Below are 17,556 nucleotides of genomic sequence, written 5' to 3' on the forward strand. Positions count from 1 at the left end.
GTGACTGCACTATGCTGTTGCTGTGACTCCAGTTAATTCTACAAGACATGCTGTGTAAGTAAACAAACAACAGTTTGTCTGCATTTCTTGAAAGATCACATCCCCCAAACTTAGTTTAGAGGCTCTACACTGTATATAGTGAAGTCTGCAAGTTTTCTAACAGCAAAATCTGTTTTGTGCCCAAATCATTTTGCACATCATTAGAATGAAAGTTATTGGCCATGTTTGCATAGCCCTTTTTAAAATGATGCTTTCATGACATTATTGTGTGTTGGGTGGGGGTCAGGGCTATCCAATTCAGGGTCTGCAGCCTTAAAGGCCGCATTTTAAGGCCGATTACGTCACAGCGATGCGACGAAGGCTGTCCCAATTTTGAAGGCTGCTCAAAATGCGTCCCTCAAATGCGTCCTTCATTTCCCTGAATTTTAAGGCTGGGTCCGGTGTAGACTTCGTGGCCCAACATATCCCAGAATGCATAGCACGGCGGTGGGTGTGGATAATTTTGCCGAAAAAATGGTGGAAGCGGAGCAGCCAAAGAGTAAACTTTTAAAAGTAACTACTGAATCTTATGTCACTTATTTATGTGCAAATGTTTAATAATGAAGAACATTAAAACATTACTGTTGGCCACATGTCGGCAAAGTCATGTGACACTAGTGACGTTTGTACTTTCAGCTTTTACTTGGTTTTAAAGCCTTTACTTTCAAATATACGCCGTTCAATAGTTGACTTTAATCTTACAGAGAATGTGATTTTATGGATAATTAAAGTCAGTCATATATCCACAAACACAACAAGCTGAAAGTCAGTGATGCTGCTCGGTTTGCAGTCCTGAACATCACAGCACAAGCAGGATTCACTGCACTGTTAATGTTAGCTATGTTATATTGCTGCCTCTGTTCGGTGGTGTCGAGCCAAACGGACTTTAACGTGTGTTTGAACGAGCTGACGGTTCACTCATGAAGATGAAAGAAAGATGCTTTAATCACAGCAGTCACACATGTGTCCACTGTACCAGCTGGAACTCTTCTTGTTCAGCACTCGTAATAACACAAACACTAAATCCTCCTGTTTGTAGCAGTGTGTACACCTGAGACTGTCACCTGTCTGTCTGTCCTGCACTCTCTCTCTGTTTCTTTCTCTCTGATTGTGGAATAAAAGTATGAACATGTGTTTATAAGTTACACTTGTACAACGATAGTGGGTCCATTCTTCATCAATAGAAACCTCAAGCCCACTGGATATTTGAAATTGCTACATGATGATGTGTTTCCCTCTTTATGCACTGAAGCTGGCACGTTCCCTGAGTTTTTCCAGCAGGATGGTGCACCACCACATTATGGGTGCAGGTCCGAGCATTCCTAGATGAACAGTTTCCTCTAAAGTGGATTGGTCGTCGTGGGCCAGTTGAATGGCCCCCAAGGTCTCCCGATCTGACCCCCTTAGACTTTTATCTTTGGGGTCATCTGAAGGCAATTGTCTATGGTGTGAATATACAAGATGCACCTGAAACTACGGATACTGGATGCCTGTGCTGGCATTTCTCCTGCGGTGTTGCTATCAGTGTGTGAAGAGTGGGAGAAGAGGGTTGCATTGACAATCCAACACAATGGGCAGCACATTGAACACATTTTATAAGTGGTCAGAAACTTGTAAATAACTCATGAAAGAATAAAGTTACGTTGAAACCAAGCACACCATTGTTTTTCTTGTGACATTACCAATAAGTTTGATGTGTCACATGGCCCTCTTCCTATTGAAAAAACAAAAGTTGTATCCAAGATGGCCGACTTCTAAATGGCCACCATGGTCACCACCCATCTTGAGGAGTTTGCCCCCTCACATATACTAATGTGCCACAAACAGGACTTTAATATCACCAACCATTCCCATGTTATTACGGTGTATCCATATAAATGGCCCACCCTGTATATATATCATAATAATCTGACAATAACTATAATATTGGCCATATTATATTTACATTACCACAGTGAGATGACTTTAGTCTCATGACCAACATGAGCTAATTGTTATTTACTAACTAATCTTAAATGACTGTTCAGTACAGAAATGAAGCCCAACAATCATGTTTTACAGTCCTGTGGTTTCAGCCTCAGATACTCAACTAATCACAGTGATGTCATAAAGAATTAATGACCAACAAAACATTTTTCTCCTTCATTTCTGTCACACAAAGCTGTATGAAATGTTTCTCGCGGTTAGTATCATGGTTGCTAGGCAACCTGAGCAGCGCGACGAAGGCTAGACCGTCCCATTTCACAAGCCTCTCACTAACGCGTACGTAGTACACGTAGTGCGTACTCCGAAGCATGCGGTCGCTGGATTGGGACACAGCCCAGCTCTTGTGGTTTGTGTGCTTTTGCAGCATTATCCTAAGTTGCACTACATTTGAACTTTTAGGGCAATAAGGTCAAATGTTAAACGGTTCAATGTTAAGGTTAAACATTTAGTGCAGCACTAGAGTAAGCATGATTTTTGGGGGGAATAATATACATAAAATTGAATTTGATGCATAGTGCTGAAGTTTACAAACAAATGAAATGCACACTTTGTTGATGTGCCATACAGGACATACATCAGCTACATCAAGAGTTATTGCCCATAGCTCAGAGCTAAATCTGGCCAATACCAATCATCATCTTAGAAAATATAGCCGTGGTTAAGTTTCTGGAAAATATTAACTCTGATGTCTACAAGAGTGCACACGAATATAACGACTGCTTTCTGTGTGACTACTTTGTACATTTTCATTACTGACAGCAGGCAGATCTTTTCACAAATTCTAGATGTATGCATATGCTTGCAGCTGAAAGACTACTGAAAAGAAACATTAGAGTGCCCAGATTAGAGTTTTAAGTTTGAAATGTCAAATGAAGCTAAACATTTAGTACTTTTAGTCATGTAATCAACTCTATTCATTAAACTCCAGATCTATTGTCTAAATAGAAAAAAGGAACTGTTTCTACTTCTATCTTTTCAGCTTGATGTGGTTCCAATACCTCATTCATATATACACACCTTTACTCATTACATTTGTTCTGTCCCTCTGAGTCTTTTTCCCGTCTTTTTAGTGCAGAATGTTTTGAAAAGAGGACTTTTGTGTTTGCAGTAGGCTCACACTCACACTACACATGAACTGTTGTCACATTTGCAAGTATGTTTTTTTACTGTGACTCTAATAGCTTATATAAATGGTAAATGGCCTGTATTTGTATAGTGCTTTTACTAGTCCCCCCTAGGGCTTTACACACCCAGTCATCCACCCATTCACACACACATTCACACACTGGTGGAGGCAGCTACAGGTGTAGCCACAGCTGCCCTGGGGCAGACTGACAGAGGCGAGGCTGCCATATCGCGCCATCAACCCTTCTAGCCAACACCAGTAGGCGGCAGGTGAAGCGTCTTGCCCAAGGACACAACGGCCGAGACTGTCCGAGCCTCGGACCGGCAACCTTCTGATTACAAGACAAACTCCCAACTCTTGAGCCACGATCGCCCCATACTGGTAGTTTTCCATTATAGAATGGGAAACTACCAGCTCCTCAGGACACACACTGTTTCATTCAGGCCATTCACTCAGATGTGGCTGTTAAAAAACCTGACTGACTGGTTTTAGTTTTGTAGTACACGGTCGTGGTGGGTGTGGTGATGAGTGAGGGCGCATCAAAACACTTCATTACACAACTGCACGTTACTCACTGACTCGCTGTTCCAGCCCTCTGAATAAATATGAGCGCTAGCAAACGTTTCAACATCGCCATCATGTGGAGCTTGCAGACAGTGTTGGGAAGGTTACTTTTAGAATGTATTCCACTACAGATTACAGATTACATGCCCCAAAATACATTTTGTAATGTATTCCGTTACGTTACTCAATGAGAGTAACGTATTCTAAATACTTGGATTACTTAATATATTATCATGCTCTTTACAACTACATGAATGTAGTAGTCATGTGATTTGTTACTATTATTGCAACAAAATACTAAAAATGTTACTATTATTGGTACTATTATTGTCTTTTCCAGGTTTTTAGGCTGCTGTCCTGGTCCTGACTGTTTTTAGGCTGCTGTCCTGGGCCTGAGTGTTTTGGATTAACCCGGTTGGCGATTCTTGCGGTTTGTCCTGCCCGTGGGTCTGTCTTACATTATAAGAGTGCCTGGGACTTGTAAAGAGTTATTCATCGTGCACTTTGTAAATAAATTCACTGTTCATTATAAGAGTCCTGCATTTACTTCTCACCTGCAGCTCCACGGTCTGACAGACCTTCACAGAATAATCCAGCCGAACATGGACCCAGGTGACATTGTTAGACTCACAAAGATGGACAAGTGCACAGTTTTGTGTTTAACTGTCTGTTAACTTGCCTGAAAGCATTGTGTCCTGTTGAATGAACAACTCTTTTGTTTTTAATTATAAGTTTTTATATCAAACTGCTCAGAAATAGAATTAAATACATATTAAGATGTTGAATTACATGTAAATAACACAATGCTATCTGAGAAGGTATAGTCTTTAACCCTTTTTAAATATATTCTGTGGGTCAAATATATTTGATAATTATAAATGATTTCAACAAGCTTGTGTGTATTTCAGCTGGATTTCAGCTCAAGTTTTTCTTATTTTGCGAAGCTTTAATTTACAAAGATTTACACTGTGACATTATGCCTTGATGCATGCTCAATCATTCAGGCAGGGAGATCCCAAAAAGTTGATTCTGTTCATCTGGACGCAGCGTCTTCAGTGGGAGAAACACTTTGTCACTTCAGTCTGAAGAAGTCACTTGGATGAGTTTTGAAAACACTGCGTCCAGATGAACTGAGTCAACTTTTTGATACAGTCCATGCAAAACAACAGCATCATATTCAAATATTCATTAAAATTCATCCTTGATAGTTGATGTCAAACTTTCAAAGTATTTCTCTTCTAGTCCACTCACTGTAGCTCTGGGCAAAGTTTCATCTCTATTGACTGCAATATTACAGAAAAATAATATATGGGTTTTGCTCATGTTTGATGCAATACAATAGCATCGTATTCAAATATTCATTAAAATTTATCCTTGATAGTTGAGGTCATACTTTTAACACATTCGTCCTCTGGCCCACCGACTCTGTGTCTGGGCAAAGTTTCATCTCAAACTACTTTCATACTCGCAAGAAATTAAAGGATGATTCTGCTCAAATTTACAAAACTTTAAAGGAATGTGATAACACATGTTACAAATGTATTAAAATCATCTGTCAGATGTGCTGGAAAACATTATATTCAAATGATGAAACACTGCAGAACTAGAACGTGAATAACTACATAAAACCAAAGTAAATTATGAACCCACAAAACTTGAAACGCTATTAATTCTCAATAGTACAAATACCTCTTACAGGTTACTCTGGCCCGTTAAAACTAACAGACCCTTAGGGCTGTTTTCCAAGCCACTAAAATGAGCCCAGTTAGTTACTGTAGCAGTCTCATGACGTGGTTTGATTCAGTGACAGCTCCAGATATTATTCCACTGCGAACTTTAATCCATCCAAGCACATGTGCACATAATGGCCAATACCAAAAACGTAACCCCCCACGTGCTGGATTAGCCAACACAGGTACGGTAGCTCATATCAGACAAATGGTGCAGAGTGATCATTTAACCAAATAATCTACAGTTACCAAGTGCAGTGAGCTACAGGGAAGATGCTGGGCCTGCAAAACTACCTACATTTCAGTTTGTATCAGAGGGCAGCCCTAGAGAGCTTTTGAGGCAGGGAAGGGTTACAACTGGGCGAGTCCTCTCATACATCGGCTTAATCTACGCTCTGCACTGTTTGCCGGCTAAGACCAATCAGAGATTTGGACTCTAAACAGACAGCCAATCCATATTATGCTGGGGTACTCAACACCACTTTCCTGTCTTTCCACAGAGACTACAAGCCCATTATCATCAATGGAGCTCCAGTGGAGAGGGTGCAGTCCTTCAAGTATCTCGGTGTCCACATCTCCTCAGACCTGACATGGTCTGCCCACATTCAGGTCCAGACCAAAAAGGCTAGGCAGTGCCTGCATCACCTACGACAACTGAGGAAGTTCAGGGTCTCTCCAGAGATCCTCAGGACTTTCTATACAGGCGCTGTGGAGAGCATCCTCACACAGAACATCTCATCGTGGTTTGGGAACAGCTGTGTGAAGGACCAAAAAGCTCTCCAGAGAGTGATCCGTACAGCAGAGCGCTGCTGCAGGACTGCTCTCCCCCCGCTTCAGGACACCTACACCAGGAGATGCCGGACTAGAGCAGATACTGAAGGACCCGTCCCATCCTGGCAACAAACTGTTCCAACTTCTGCAATCTGGTAGAAGGTTCACATCATCCGGGCAAGGACAGAGAGACTCAAGAGGAGCTTCTATCCCCAAGCCATCCAGGCCCTAAACACACACACCCGCCCTCTCACATCATCTATAACTGACTGAGACAGGACTCTGTTCCAGACACTTAAACCCATCAGCACAATGTACATTTCAAAGTCCTTTAATTTTAAATATGCTTATATTGTCTATTCTGTAAAATAGTAAGATGTCTATTCTTATTAATGTACAGAATTCACCTGCTTGCTGCTACTACTGCACATTCACCCAACGTATATACTATATATATACTATATATATATATATATATATATATATATATAATGTTCTTCCTCTACCCCCCCCCCCCCCCCCCCAATTTTGCACATGTCGAGGAGCGTGTCAGGTTACATTTCACTGTGTGTTACACTTGTATAACTATGCACATGACAAATAAAGAACCTTGAACCTTGAACCTGTCTGTCTTGACTTCACTGTCCAGTAAAGGCAAAAAAGAGAAATATAGCTGTAGTTGATCCAAAACTTTACAGATATTTTGTGTGAGTGCAGAGATGATGGATTTGTGGAGACTTTCATGTCAACTATCAACTATGTCAAGATGACTTTTTTGTAAGGTTTTGTTTATTAAAATAACCTTGTTGAATGTGAGTAGAAATGTCCTTTAATTTCTAATCATGCAGCATTTTGTGATGAAGGTTGACACGCATGCAGAAAAGGTAACAAAGAGGAGTCAAATGACATTTTCATGTCAACAATCACAGATGATTTTTATTATTCTTTATGTGATGTTATAATCGATTGAGCAGGTTGAATTTGACCATATAAGACCTTTAATGTCCCCAGAATTATGCAGTGGATTGAGATGAAACTGTGCGTGAAAAACTGATGAAACTACTGTGGGTGTCCAAGAAAAGGAATCTGTGATAGTCAGCTATCACAGATGATTTTAATAGATTTCTCACAGGACATCATCACATTCCTTTGAAGCTTTTGAATTTGAGGAGACTTGTCCTTTGATTTCTTGGGAGCATGAAAGCAGTTTGAGACGACGCTTGGCCCAGATAAGAGAAAAGATCTGTTGAAAGTTTAATGTCAACTATCAAGAGTGATTTGTAATGAATCTTTGAACATCATGTGATTATTTTGCATTAATTGTATTGAACTTGAGCACAACTGTCCTTTAATTTGGTGAAATATTGCAGCCAAAGAGATTAAAGTTGGCCCAGCGGTATAGCAGGTGGACCAGAGGTCGAGTGTGTTCAAAGTTTCACGTCAACTATCAGGAGTGGTTTTTAATGACTTTGAATATGATGCAACCAGGCTGTCCCAGTGCAACGCGTGCGCTGGCGTGTGAGCGTGCATTTGTGCGCGCGCGCGATCAGGAACGAACGAGAACGTGCGCTGACGTAAAGGCTGGTGTTGAAGCGCAAGAAAATTTATAGGGTGGAGAAGAAGCGGCGCACAAACGGCTCACTTGACCGCGGCAGTAAAAACAAAAACGCCATCACTAACATAATCTCCAAGCGGGCCCTGGGGCAAGTGTCCTGCTTTGGCAATGATGGTTCGTACAGAGTATCTGAACTGTGGAAGAACACAAAGTAAAGCAGATAAATACTCTGTGGGCAGGTTTCTGGGCGATTATCTCCACCTGTGGGATTTCTGTGAGGCGTGTCTACGGACTGCTGGTCCCGTCGCTACGATACTTCCGTATCACTTCCGTGTTCTTCTGTTGAAAGACGGGTTTCCACAGACTGGGTAACCGTGACTTCTCTTGGTTGTAGAGGTCGAGTTAGCGTTGAACTTTCGAATATCTCAAATCTCGTCCATCTCCGCGCGGACACGAGGTTTGGCTCCATGGCTGACGGCCGAGCGGGGGAGAATCCGGAGCGGGAGCCGAGGGGCGCCGCGGGTGGAGACGGTAAGTGGAGACATTTCTGGTTCAGCCGCTGAAGTTAAAAGCTAAACGGAGGCAAAAGTACAACGAGTCCGAACCGGAATAAAAAGTTAGAGTGAAAGAATCGCTTCTAACTACTTTTAGTAGTTAGAGGGGCCGGTGTGTTGGAGACCACCTGGGCTGCCGTCACTAAACCCGAGTGTGGTTCAGCTCAGCCCGGAGAACACCGGCTGTACCGGCTCCCTGCGGGACTTACCCCGACACAGCGTGTGCTTTACAGCCTCAACAGGCCGCTGTCGACCTGCTAGTTTCACCAGGAAGCCTGGACTATGCTACACCTGATAATTATGGCCACTCATGACGTCGCCGTCGTCGTGACGTCACACGAAGACAAGTTTAACAGCCTAACTTTAATGTAGTTAACTGATAATGCGACTGTTAGAGACTGTGGGCAGGTGGAGTCAACGTGAATAATATCTTCTTTATATCTGCTTTAACCAGAATTTGCTTTGTCGCAAACAGCTGTTTCACAGCACACATTACAATCTTGGCAAAAGTGAAAGCAAGCTCAAAGTACCTAAGAAAGAAACCACCATGTTCTTTGATTCAACCTTTGTCAAGTAATGATGACATAAGTTGGTTGTCAGTTTTTAAAAACTTCAATGTGTTTTGTACTGTTGGCATTGTTTTACTACTGATTGTAAAGGTTTTGTTTTATGTCCCTTCCCCCACCTTGAATAAAAATATGAGTAAACAGTAGAGGTGGGAATCACCACACATCCCACGATACGATATTATCACAATACTTAACGCACGATACGATATTATTGCAATTTTTAAAAATATTTTGCGATATTCAGATTCTGTACATAAAGGTAAACTTTATCAATATTCATTTTCTCTAATATCAAAGTCTCACACTCAGTCTTTCTCTCATTTCAGTTTGATTGTTGACAAACTGAACGGTTTGTATTACAGTCTAGTCCAACTTAACTGAATCAACCATCTGGTACAATTATAGCTATTCTGAACTATGCAGTTTATGAAAACTATGCAGCCCCTTCAGCAACTGAAGAATTTGAAAGTAAATTAAAACAAAATATAATTTTACATTAAATAAAAAAGTTTTAAACTTAATTAAAATAAAACATGTCTTAAATTAAAATAAGTAAACTGTCATGTTTATTGCTGCCAAAAACAAGTTAAACACATTTGGACAGTGAAGGAATGTCAGGATTCTTGCTCAGAAAAAGGATCAACATGCTCTGAAGTCAGAGCACAAAAACCTTTTTGTAACAAAATATCGATTTCTGCTGTCCCTGTATCCATACATTATTAGCAAACAAAATATCACCATGCTACACAGTATCCATTTCCCCCCACCCCTAGTAAATAGTCTATTAATTATCTGCTTGCTCTTCCAGATGTCATTGATGATCCCATCCTCGAAGAAGGTGCGGTTGTCTTTAGAGGGTGAGTCTCAACATTGCTGTTGGGTACAGTCATGACCATGTGTTTGACCATAAAACGTCTCTACATCTTAAACTGAGGATGGATACAGAAAGTTGATTCTGTTCATCTGGATGTTTTCAGTGGGAGAAGCATTTCATCACTCTTCCAAGTGAAATGTTCATTCTCAGCTGACTGCAGGTTTCCCCAACGTGATAAACAGTGCATCTGAACAATGGCTGAAACTAGCACGGCTGACTAACAGTGAGCTCAGTTTCAGGATAGCTATTAAGCAAACTGACATCTCCATTGATCAGTATCCATGAGTACTCTTCACAGGCAGAAGGGGAATGGCTGCAGTCACAGAGCTGTAGATGGTGAAGGATGTAGTCTTAAGTCTCCATCCATTAACTCTATTGCAATTCACTTTAATTCAATGTCTATATACAGCGCCAAATCACAACAACAGTTGTCTCGAGGTGCTTTATATTGTAAGGTAAAGACTCTACAATAACACAGAGATAACCTCCTGTGAACTAGTGGTTTGGTGACAGTGGGAAGGTAAAACGGCCTTTTTAACCACGAAGAAACCTCTGGCAGATTAAGGCTCAGCGAGGGGCAGCCTTCTCCGGCAAACAGCTGGGGGTGATGGGAGAGGAAGACAGGTCAGGCACTGTGGAAGAGAGCCAGAGATGGCTTATCGTTGTCAGGGTTGCAGGGGGAGCCTAGAGCAGGGCGATATGACCAAAAATATTTATCATGATATACATTTGAAAATTTGTGATAACGATATAACTGACGATATAATTGACACGAGACAAAATACTTTACAACTCAACAACTTTATTAGTGCAAAAAAAAAACCATCAATGTATTTTCACTTAAACAAGCAGCAGTTTTTTATCTGCATTAACGTTATATAAAAATGTAACAGTGCAAATGCAAATTCTTTGCTGACAGTTTAACCAAAAGGCATTTCCAGTGGAAACTGGCCGACATATCCTCAGCATAACCATGTTTAATCTCCACAACACTTAAAAAGAGGTTATACACACACAATACTGTAACATTATGTTGAAGCACAGTACGTATCACTCCGCGAGGCTCCGCCTACGACAGCCGTAATGCTCCAACAATCCATCAAGCGGTGCGGCTTCGTAGCTTAGCAAAGTCGTCCTGAAACATTTGACAGATTTTCGAGCGCCGTGCACATAAAATCGTTTCGAGGTCAGTAAACACAACCAGAGTTCATACATAAGGCACACGGGATTATAAGGGGCTCTGTCGACTTTCAGAAAAATCAAAGGATTGATTTTAAGTGCGTCGTTGTGTATCTGACGGACGAAAGCTAAACCAGTTCCACACCAGTGAAGCTGCAGCATTTTAACAAACCAGTTCAGGTTCATCTGTTTCATTCAACGATCCACTTTCACTCTTCTCATTCTCCGTCGCCGCCATGCTTTTTCCACCACGTGCGTATGAAAACAAAGGCACTGCGCATGCACGTTTTACCCATATTCTATCGCCATATTTCATTTTCCTATTGTTGCCCAACATTGTACCGGTATTACCGTGAATGGTACGATATGGCCCAGCCCTACTGGAGCCTACCCCAGCTACCATAAGATGAGAGGCAGGGTACACACTGGACAGTCTGTCTAACACTAATGCATAGAGAGAGAGAACCATTTACATCTATGGGCAATTTAGAATTACCAATTAACCCAGGGGTGGGGAACTCCAGGCCTCGAGAGCCGGTGTCCTGCAGGTTTTAGGTCTCGCCCTGGGTCAACACACCTCAATCAAATGATTAGTTCATTACCAGAACTCTGGAGAACTGAAGACAGTTTGAGGAGGTCATTTATCCATTTGAATCAGCTGTGTTGGATCAAGGACCCGTCTAAAACCTGCAGGACACCGGCCCTCGAGGCCTGGAGTTCCCTACCCCTGAATTAACCCAATCCCATTAACTGCATGTCTTTGGACTGTGGGAGGAAGCCGGAGTACTTTTTATAATGCTGACGTGCTTTCTAACAACAACTTGGGGTTAGGTGTCAAGGATATTTGTATCAGAGTGGAACAGCCAGGGATTGAACCACCAACCATCTGACTAGTAAATGACCTGCTCTACTTCCTGTGATGCAGCCCCCCTAATAGATGGCTGCCCCTCCCTGAGCCTGGTTCTGCCGGAGGTTCTCCATGTTGAAAGGGATTTTTTTTTTTGCTTGCTCATAGTGGATCTTCTGATTGTGGGGTTTTCTGTGTTATTGCAGGGTCCTACAATAAAGCGCCTTGAGGTGACCGCTGCTGTGATTTGGTGTTGTTTGAAGTTTACTGAGGAGAATCTTTGTGTGTTTTTGTCTACAGGTATGTGATTGCACATATAAACACAGAGGAGCCCAGTCGACACGTGACTTCTGAGGAGTTGGGAGGAAGGCCAGATGAACAACAGGATCCACAAATCAAAGAAGTGGTAGAACATCTGCGCAAGATAGCCGACAGTTTAAATCGCAACGCCGAGCTCCAGAGGTGACTGCAGCTGTTTCAGCAGATTCTTTCAATACCAATTAATTGATAAGCTCGTTCCACATCATGCTGACACTGTTGGCAGATTTACACTTTCTTTTAATCTTTTCAAAGTTCACTGTGTTTAAAGCAATTTTTTACATATTATGTAAATATAAGGCAAACTTTTGACTGTGACTGGTGACACTAAAATGCAGATTTCATCACCCACCTCTCCTAATATCCCGGAGCGATGTCGTAGCTCGTGTCAGTTAAAGTTCACTCTATGCTTCCAGTGTAACGATGAAAATCTGGGAAAAACAAACTGGAACGTGTAGTTTCTTGAGCTTTGACCGTGGCTCTTTCCATGATGCTCTCGTAGCACAGTGGTGCTGAGTGGAGAATTGGCTCCACCTACTGCTGCTAGCAGTGAATTAAAATAGTGAGTCACTTTCTTTAACCCAGGGGTGTCCGACTCCAGGCCTCTCGAGGGGCCGGTGTCCGACTCCAGGCCTCTCGAGGGGCCGGTGTCCGACTCCAGGCCTCTCGAGGGGCCGGTGTCCGACTCCAGGCCTCTCGAGGGGCCGGTGTCCGACTCCAGGCCTCTCGAGGGGCCGGTGTCCGACTCCAGGCCTCTCGAGGGGCCGGTGTCCGACTCCAGGCCTCTCGAGGGGCCGGTGTCCGACTCCAGGCCTCTCGAGGGGCCGGTGTCCGACTCCAGGCCTCTCGAGGGGCCGGTGTCCGACTCCAGGCCTCTCGAGGGGCCTGGTGTCCTGCAGGTTTTAGACGTGTCCTTGATCCAACACAGCTGATTTAAATGGATAAATGACTCCTCAACATGTGTTGAAGTTCTCCAGAGGCCTGGTAACGAATTAATCATGTGATTCAGGTGTGTTGACCCAGGGTGAGATCTAAAACCTGCAGGACACCGGCCCTCGAGGCCTGGAGTTCCCACCCCTGCTTTAACTCCTCAGCTGTAAAAGGCTGATTGTGGTCACCGTGCTGGGTGAACGGACCGCGCGGGTGCTCAAGTTTGTGAATGCGATAACCTAAGAATTTTGCCATTAATCAAATGGGTGCAGCTACTAAAAATCTCTGTCAAGTTCAGATCTCAGTGACCTCAACCTCGGGGTCAGAGGTCATGTCTTCTGAAAATCCTGTGGACACATTAAAGAGAAAGATGTCACCTGAGGTTTTCAAAAGGATACCAGCAGGCTGAGGGGGAGCGCTGGTGGCCAGCAGTGTTTTTCAAAGCTTTTGTGGAAACTCAGGTTGTTTGTGGCACTTGAATGACAATTAAACTGCTGAGCATATCTTAACTATGAACAGTACTCGCAAGGAGAATTTGGGTCAGTAAAGTCAAATTAAATCATTCTCATATTTGAATGTGTCCGTTTCCTCCCATCAGACTGATAAACCAGGTTCAGGGGAACTGCGCTCAAGATGTCTTCATGACAGTTGCAAGAAGCATCTTTGCTGACGGCATCAACTGGGGTCGAGTAGTGGCTCTCTTCCATCTGGCCTGTAAACTTATACACAAGGTAAATTATTCTGATCCCTGCCTGTCAGAGTCTGTCTCTTCATGCTGGATATAGGACAGGAAGTCCCCAGCGTGTCTTTTTCTCACACCCACCAAACGTACAAACATAGTGGGTGTGAGAAAAAGCCCCCAAAAAAGGGCCGCAATTGCTGTGGCACAAACGTGTTGCAGCCACTGGGCTCAACATCTCTGCACTGTGAGTAATGTTACCGCACTGAGGCTCCAGTATGTTCAGCATCGTGTCAAAATCCCTCACATTAATTAAAGAAACACAGAGTTATAGTAAGTGTGCATAAAGGGCTAACAATGCCTGCAGGAGGGTCTCATGCACATGTCACAGCAGGTCCCTACGACTGATGTTAATGGCTTTGTTCCATATCTGTTTCTCCTTTAAAGGCTATTTCCGCCAATCACTTAGAGAGCATCCAAATGATCATCAGCTGGGTCCTCCAGGTCATCAGGGAGCAGGTCTACAGCTGGCTTGTGGCACAAGGGGGCTGGGTAAGTGATCAAACGTTCATAAAACTACGGTCTTCTGTTTGGACGCCTCGGGTACAGCCACAGCTCCTAATATCGATCTGTTGATCTTCAGGAGGGCGTGATCCGTGGTTTCTCTCGATGGAGGACAGCAGCCTTGGTAGCATCAGTAGTGTTGGTGGTAGCCTTTGTTTACTACCGGAAAGTACGATAAAGACATCGGACCTCACAACCAAGACTGCAGAGCCTTCATCTGGATACAGCTTGTTAGGAAATCTGTCGCAGTCACTCCTCAGCCTCCATTAACACGAGGAGGTCAAGTCCTGTACTTAAAGGGACGGATCTTCTCTTTTCTCAGGTTTCAAAGAACAAAAGCGCTTCTGCTGCTGATGTCCAGCGAGCATCTCAGCCTTTCTTCACTAGCAGGTGATCAGTGGCTCCGTGGATCTGACACTGGAGGCTCAGCTGTCAGCCAATGCTGCTGTTGGACCCGATCTTACCTGAACCACACCTGAGGCTCGAGTCAGTTCAGACTGGGTCTGTGCAAATTTTAGATTCACTGTGGACACAGAGAGACCTGAGGGAGTTTACAACAACATGAGTATCTTAATCAAGCCAACTGAATGTGCCAGTTTCACTGTAGCTGGTGTCTGAAATCTGAATTATGTTGTATTCTGTCTCAGTTTTGTCTCTTTAAAGTCTTTTTATAAACTTGTTTATGTTTCTAGTATCAAAAGACATCAAATCACACTGTAAAAAATTGCAAATGTTCCTTTTATGGATTTTAAAAACTGGACAAGAATCCTCAAAACGAGTTTTTCACTGAACTGTTTCAACAAATAATCTGAAATTACACAGGGAACATGTGTTGGTGAAATAAGCTTTTATCAAGAAAACAATGTTTTAAAGTGCAATGGTTTGGAATAAATGTAAAACCTATTTAATTAAAACTGTCAAAAGAAATCATAAATATTTAGTGTTTGTTTTTTTTTTATATGCAAATGTAAATAAAAAAATAAGGGCAACAAACGACCTGAAGTGTTGTTTACAAACATGTTGTCTTTTCTGGGCCTGAATTCACTAATAATGAAAAACTGTTCTCTAGTTGCACCAAAGAAAAAGTGAAATTGTGGGAAACACGGATGTTCCTGCAGGACACAAAGAGGAGGCGAGACTGTAGCGTGTTTATCATCTCTGTCATGAGTATTTACACACCTGTACAGCACCATTAATGATCACAGATCTACAGCCACTTTAATAGGAACACTTGTTCAACTGAGAGCTAACAGCTAATTATGTGCAACTGCATGTAGACTTGGTCAAGTTCAAACTGAGCATCACAAAAGAAAGAAAGTATCCGGGTCAATTCTGTGTCAGGGAGACTCAAGGGCTGTGTCCCAATTCAGGGTCTGCAGCCTCAACGATCCTCAAGGGCCGCGTACTCAAAGACCGCTGAGGCCGGAAGTGCGAGGCTTGTGAAATGGGACGGTCTAGCCTCCGTCACGCTGCCCAGGTTGCCTAGCAACCATGATACTAACAGCTAGAAATGTTTCATACAGCTTTGAGAAAATCTTTTGTTCATTTGTTTGTTTCTACATGAGCTTTGATCATTCTCTGATTAAGCTCAGCTATTGAACGGCGTATATTTTAAAGTAAAAGCTTTAAAACCAAGTTAGTACAAACGTCACTAATGTCACATGACTTTGCTGACATGTGGCCAACAGGAATGTTTTAATGTTCTTCGTTATTAAACATTTGCACATAAATAAGTGACATAATATTCAGTACTTACTTAAAGTTTACTCTTCGGCCGCCCCTCATCTGCCGTTTTTTTCGGCAAAATTATCCACACCCACCGCCGCGCTATGCATTCTGGGATATGTTGGGCCACGAAGTCTACACCGCCACGTCCATAAAATTCAGGGAAATGAAGGACGCATTTGAGGCCGCATTTCGAGCAGCCTTTGAATTGGGACAGCCTTCGTCGCGTCGCTGTGACGTAATCGGCCTTAAAATGCGGCCTTTAAGGCTTCAGACCCTGAATTGGGATACAGCCAAGGACTTGTTTTCTGGAGTTCCTGAAGTTTTTTTCAGACTGTTGTTTTTGAGAAAACTAATAAATAAAGACAGCATCTTTGCCAGCATTAAATCCAAAATGAACAATTACTAATAACTCAGTCTGTGTGTGTTCTGTCATGTCGTGTTCATTCGATCCACTGGTCTATTTGAAAGTAAATAGGAAGAGGTTATCTTAAGTTATTTAATTCACAAATGAACATAGAAAACGTTTAAACTGGGAACTATTTCAACTACAATATGGCAGCAACATCTCTCAAAAGATTTGTGCCATGGATACGTTTCCCACTGTGCAGCATCCTGTTCTTTAATATCGGCCGGTAAGGTCTGGAGGAGGAGAGGATTGTTGTCCCATTGTTGTCTGATGATTTTCATGATGCTCCAGATGTTCTCAGCTGGGGAAAGGTCGAGAGTCTCGACTGCAGGCAGCCCAGTTCAGCACCCGAACTCTTCTGCTGAGCACACATGCTGCTGGGACAGCTGCAGGTTATTATCATCAGCTCCACATGAGAAGAAATTTTCCAACATCTGTGGGAGATTGCCCAAAGAAAATAGACTGTACGTGATGACAAGATAATTTAGCCTCCCGAGAGATTGCAGATGCAAATTAGTTGTAAGCCATGTCTGGTAATGGCAGCATTTCTATGATTGTCTGACTCGTCTCTTTCTGGAGAAAATGACTCAAAATTCCTAAGATGACCTGGTCTGGTCCAGTGTTCTGTGACAAAACATCTTCTAAGCTCAAAATAAAAATGGATTAACTGCTCCGATTACACTACACGTTGTCTCCATTTCAAACGTTTTCTTTTAAACCTTTGGCAACGTTTGAGGGGAAAAACTTTGAAAACATAATTTAAGAATTGTCTCAGAATTTTGTCACCAGGATTAAGTGATTGTACCATGAAACTTTGTGAATATGGGGTAAGATCTTTAGAAATACGCTCCTCAGTTCAATACAAGGACTGAAGCTGTGGACAGAAAGGGAACATTTAGCAGCTGAAACGCTTTGGCGAACAGTTTCCAGCATGTACACGGTTTGTCGGTAATTTGTGATGTGCTAAGATCCCAGTGTCGTCACAAGAATGGACAGGAGCAATGACAACAGTTTTTCTGAAGGTTTCACAAAATACTGAAATAACAAACGTCAGCAGCTGCTTTCTTAATATTCTACATAATTTGAAACGGGGGAAAGGCAGCAAAACACTAACTGAAGTAGAGAAAGATTTTGTTG

General features: G+C 42.6%; 1 protein-coding gene and 1 long non-coding RNA gene across 3 annotated transcripts in view; one reads left to right on the forward strand and one right to left on the reverse strand.

Moving 5' to 3' along the window:
* LOC146525206 (uncharacterized) overlaps positions 1-17,556 on the reverse strand; it is a 374,600-nt gene that overhangs the window by 329,578 nt on the left and 27,466 nt on the right. The gene's annotated exons all lie outside the window — the stretch shown is intronic.
* Positions 7,810-15,219, forward strand: LOC146525218 (apoptosis regulator BAX). 2 transcript variants are annotated; one of them, XM_085165630.1, is made up of 7 exons: positions 7,810-8,139; positions 8,229-8,302; positions 9,703-9,751; positions 12,095-12,256; positions 13,641-13,773; positions 14,169-14,273; positions 14,365-15,219. In XM_085165630.1, the coding sequence occupies exons 1-7, from the start codon at positions 7,940-7,942 to the stop codon at positions 14,461-14,463; spliced, it is 822 nt and encodes a 273-aa protein (XP_085021756.1). In that variant the 5' UTR covers positions 7,810-7,939; the 3' UTR covers positions 14,464-15,219. The 2 variants fall into 2 exon arrangements, with proteins under 2 accessions (XP_085021756.1, XP_085021749.1); XM_085165623.1 differs by having other exon boundaries at positions 8,100-8,302.

The sequence above is a fragment of the Neolamprologus multifasciatus genome, chromosome 1 (assembly GCF_963576455.1).
Source record: "Neolamprologus multifasciatus chromosome 1, fNeoMul1.2, whole genome shotgun sequence".
NCBI classification, from domain to species: domain Eukaryota; kingdom Metazoa; phylum Chordata; class Actinopteri; order Cichliformes; family Cichlidae; genus Neolamprologus; species Neolamprologus multifasciatus.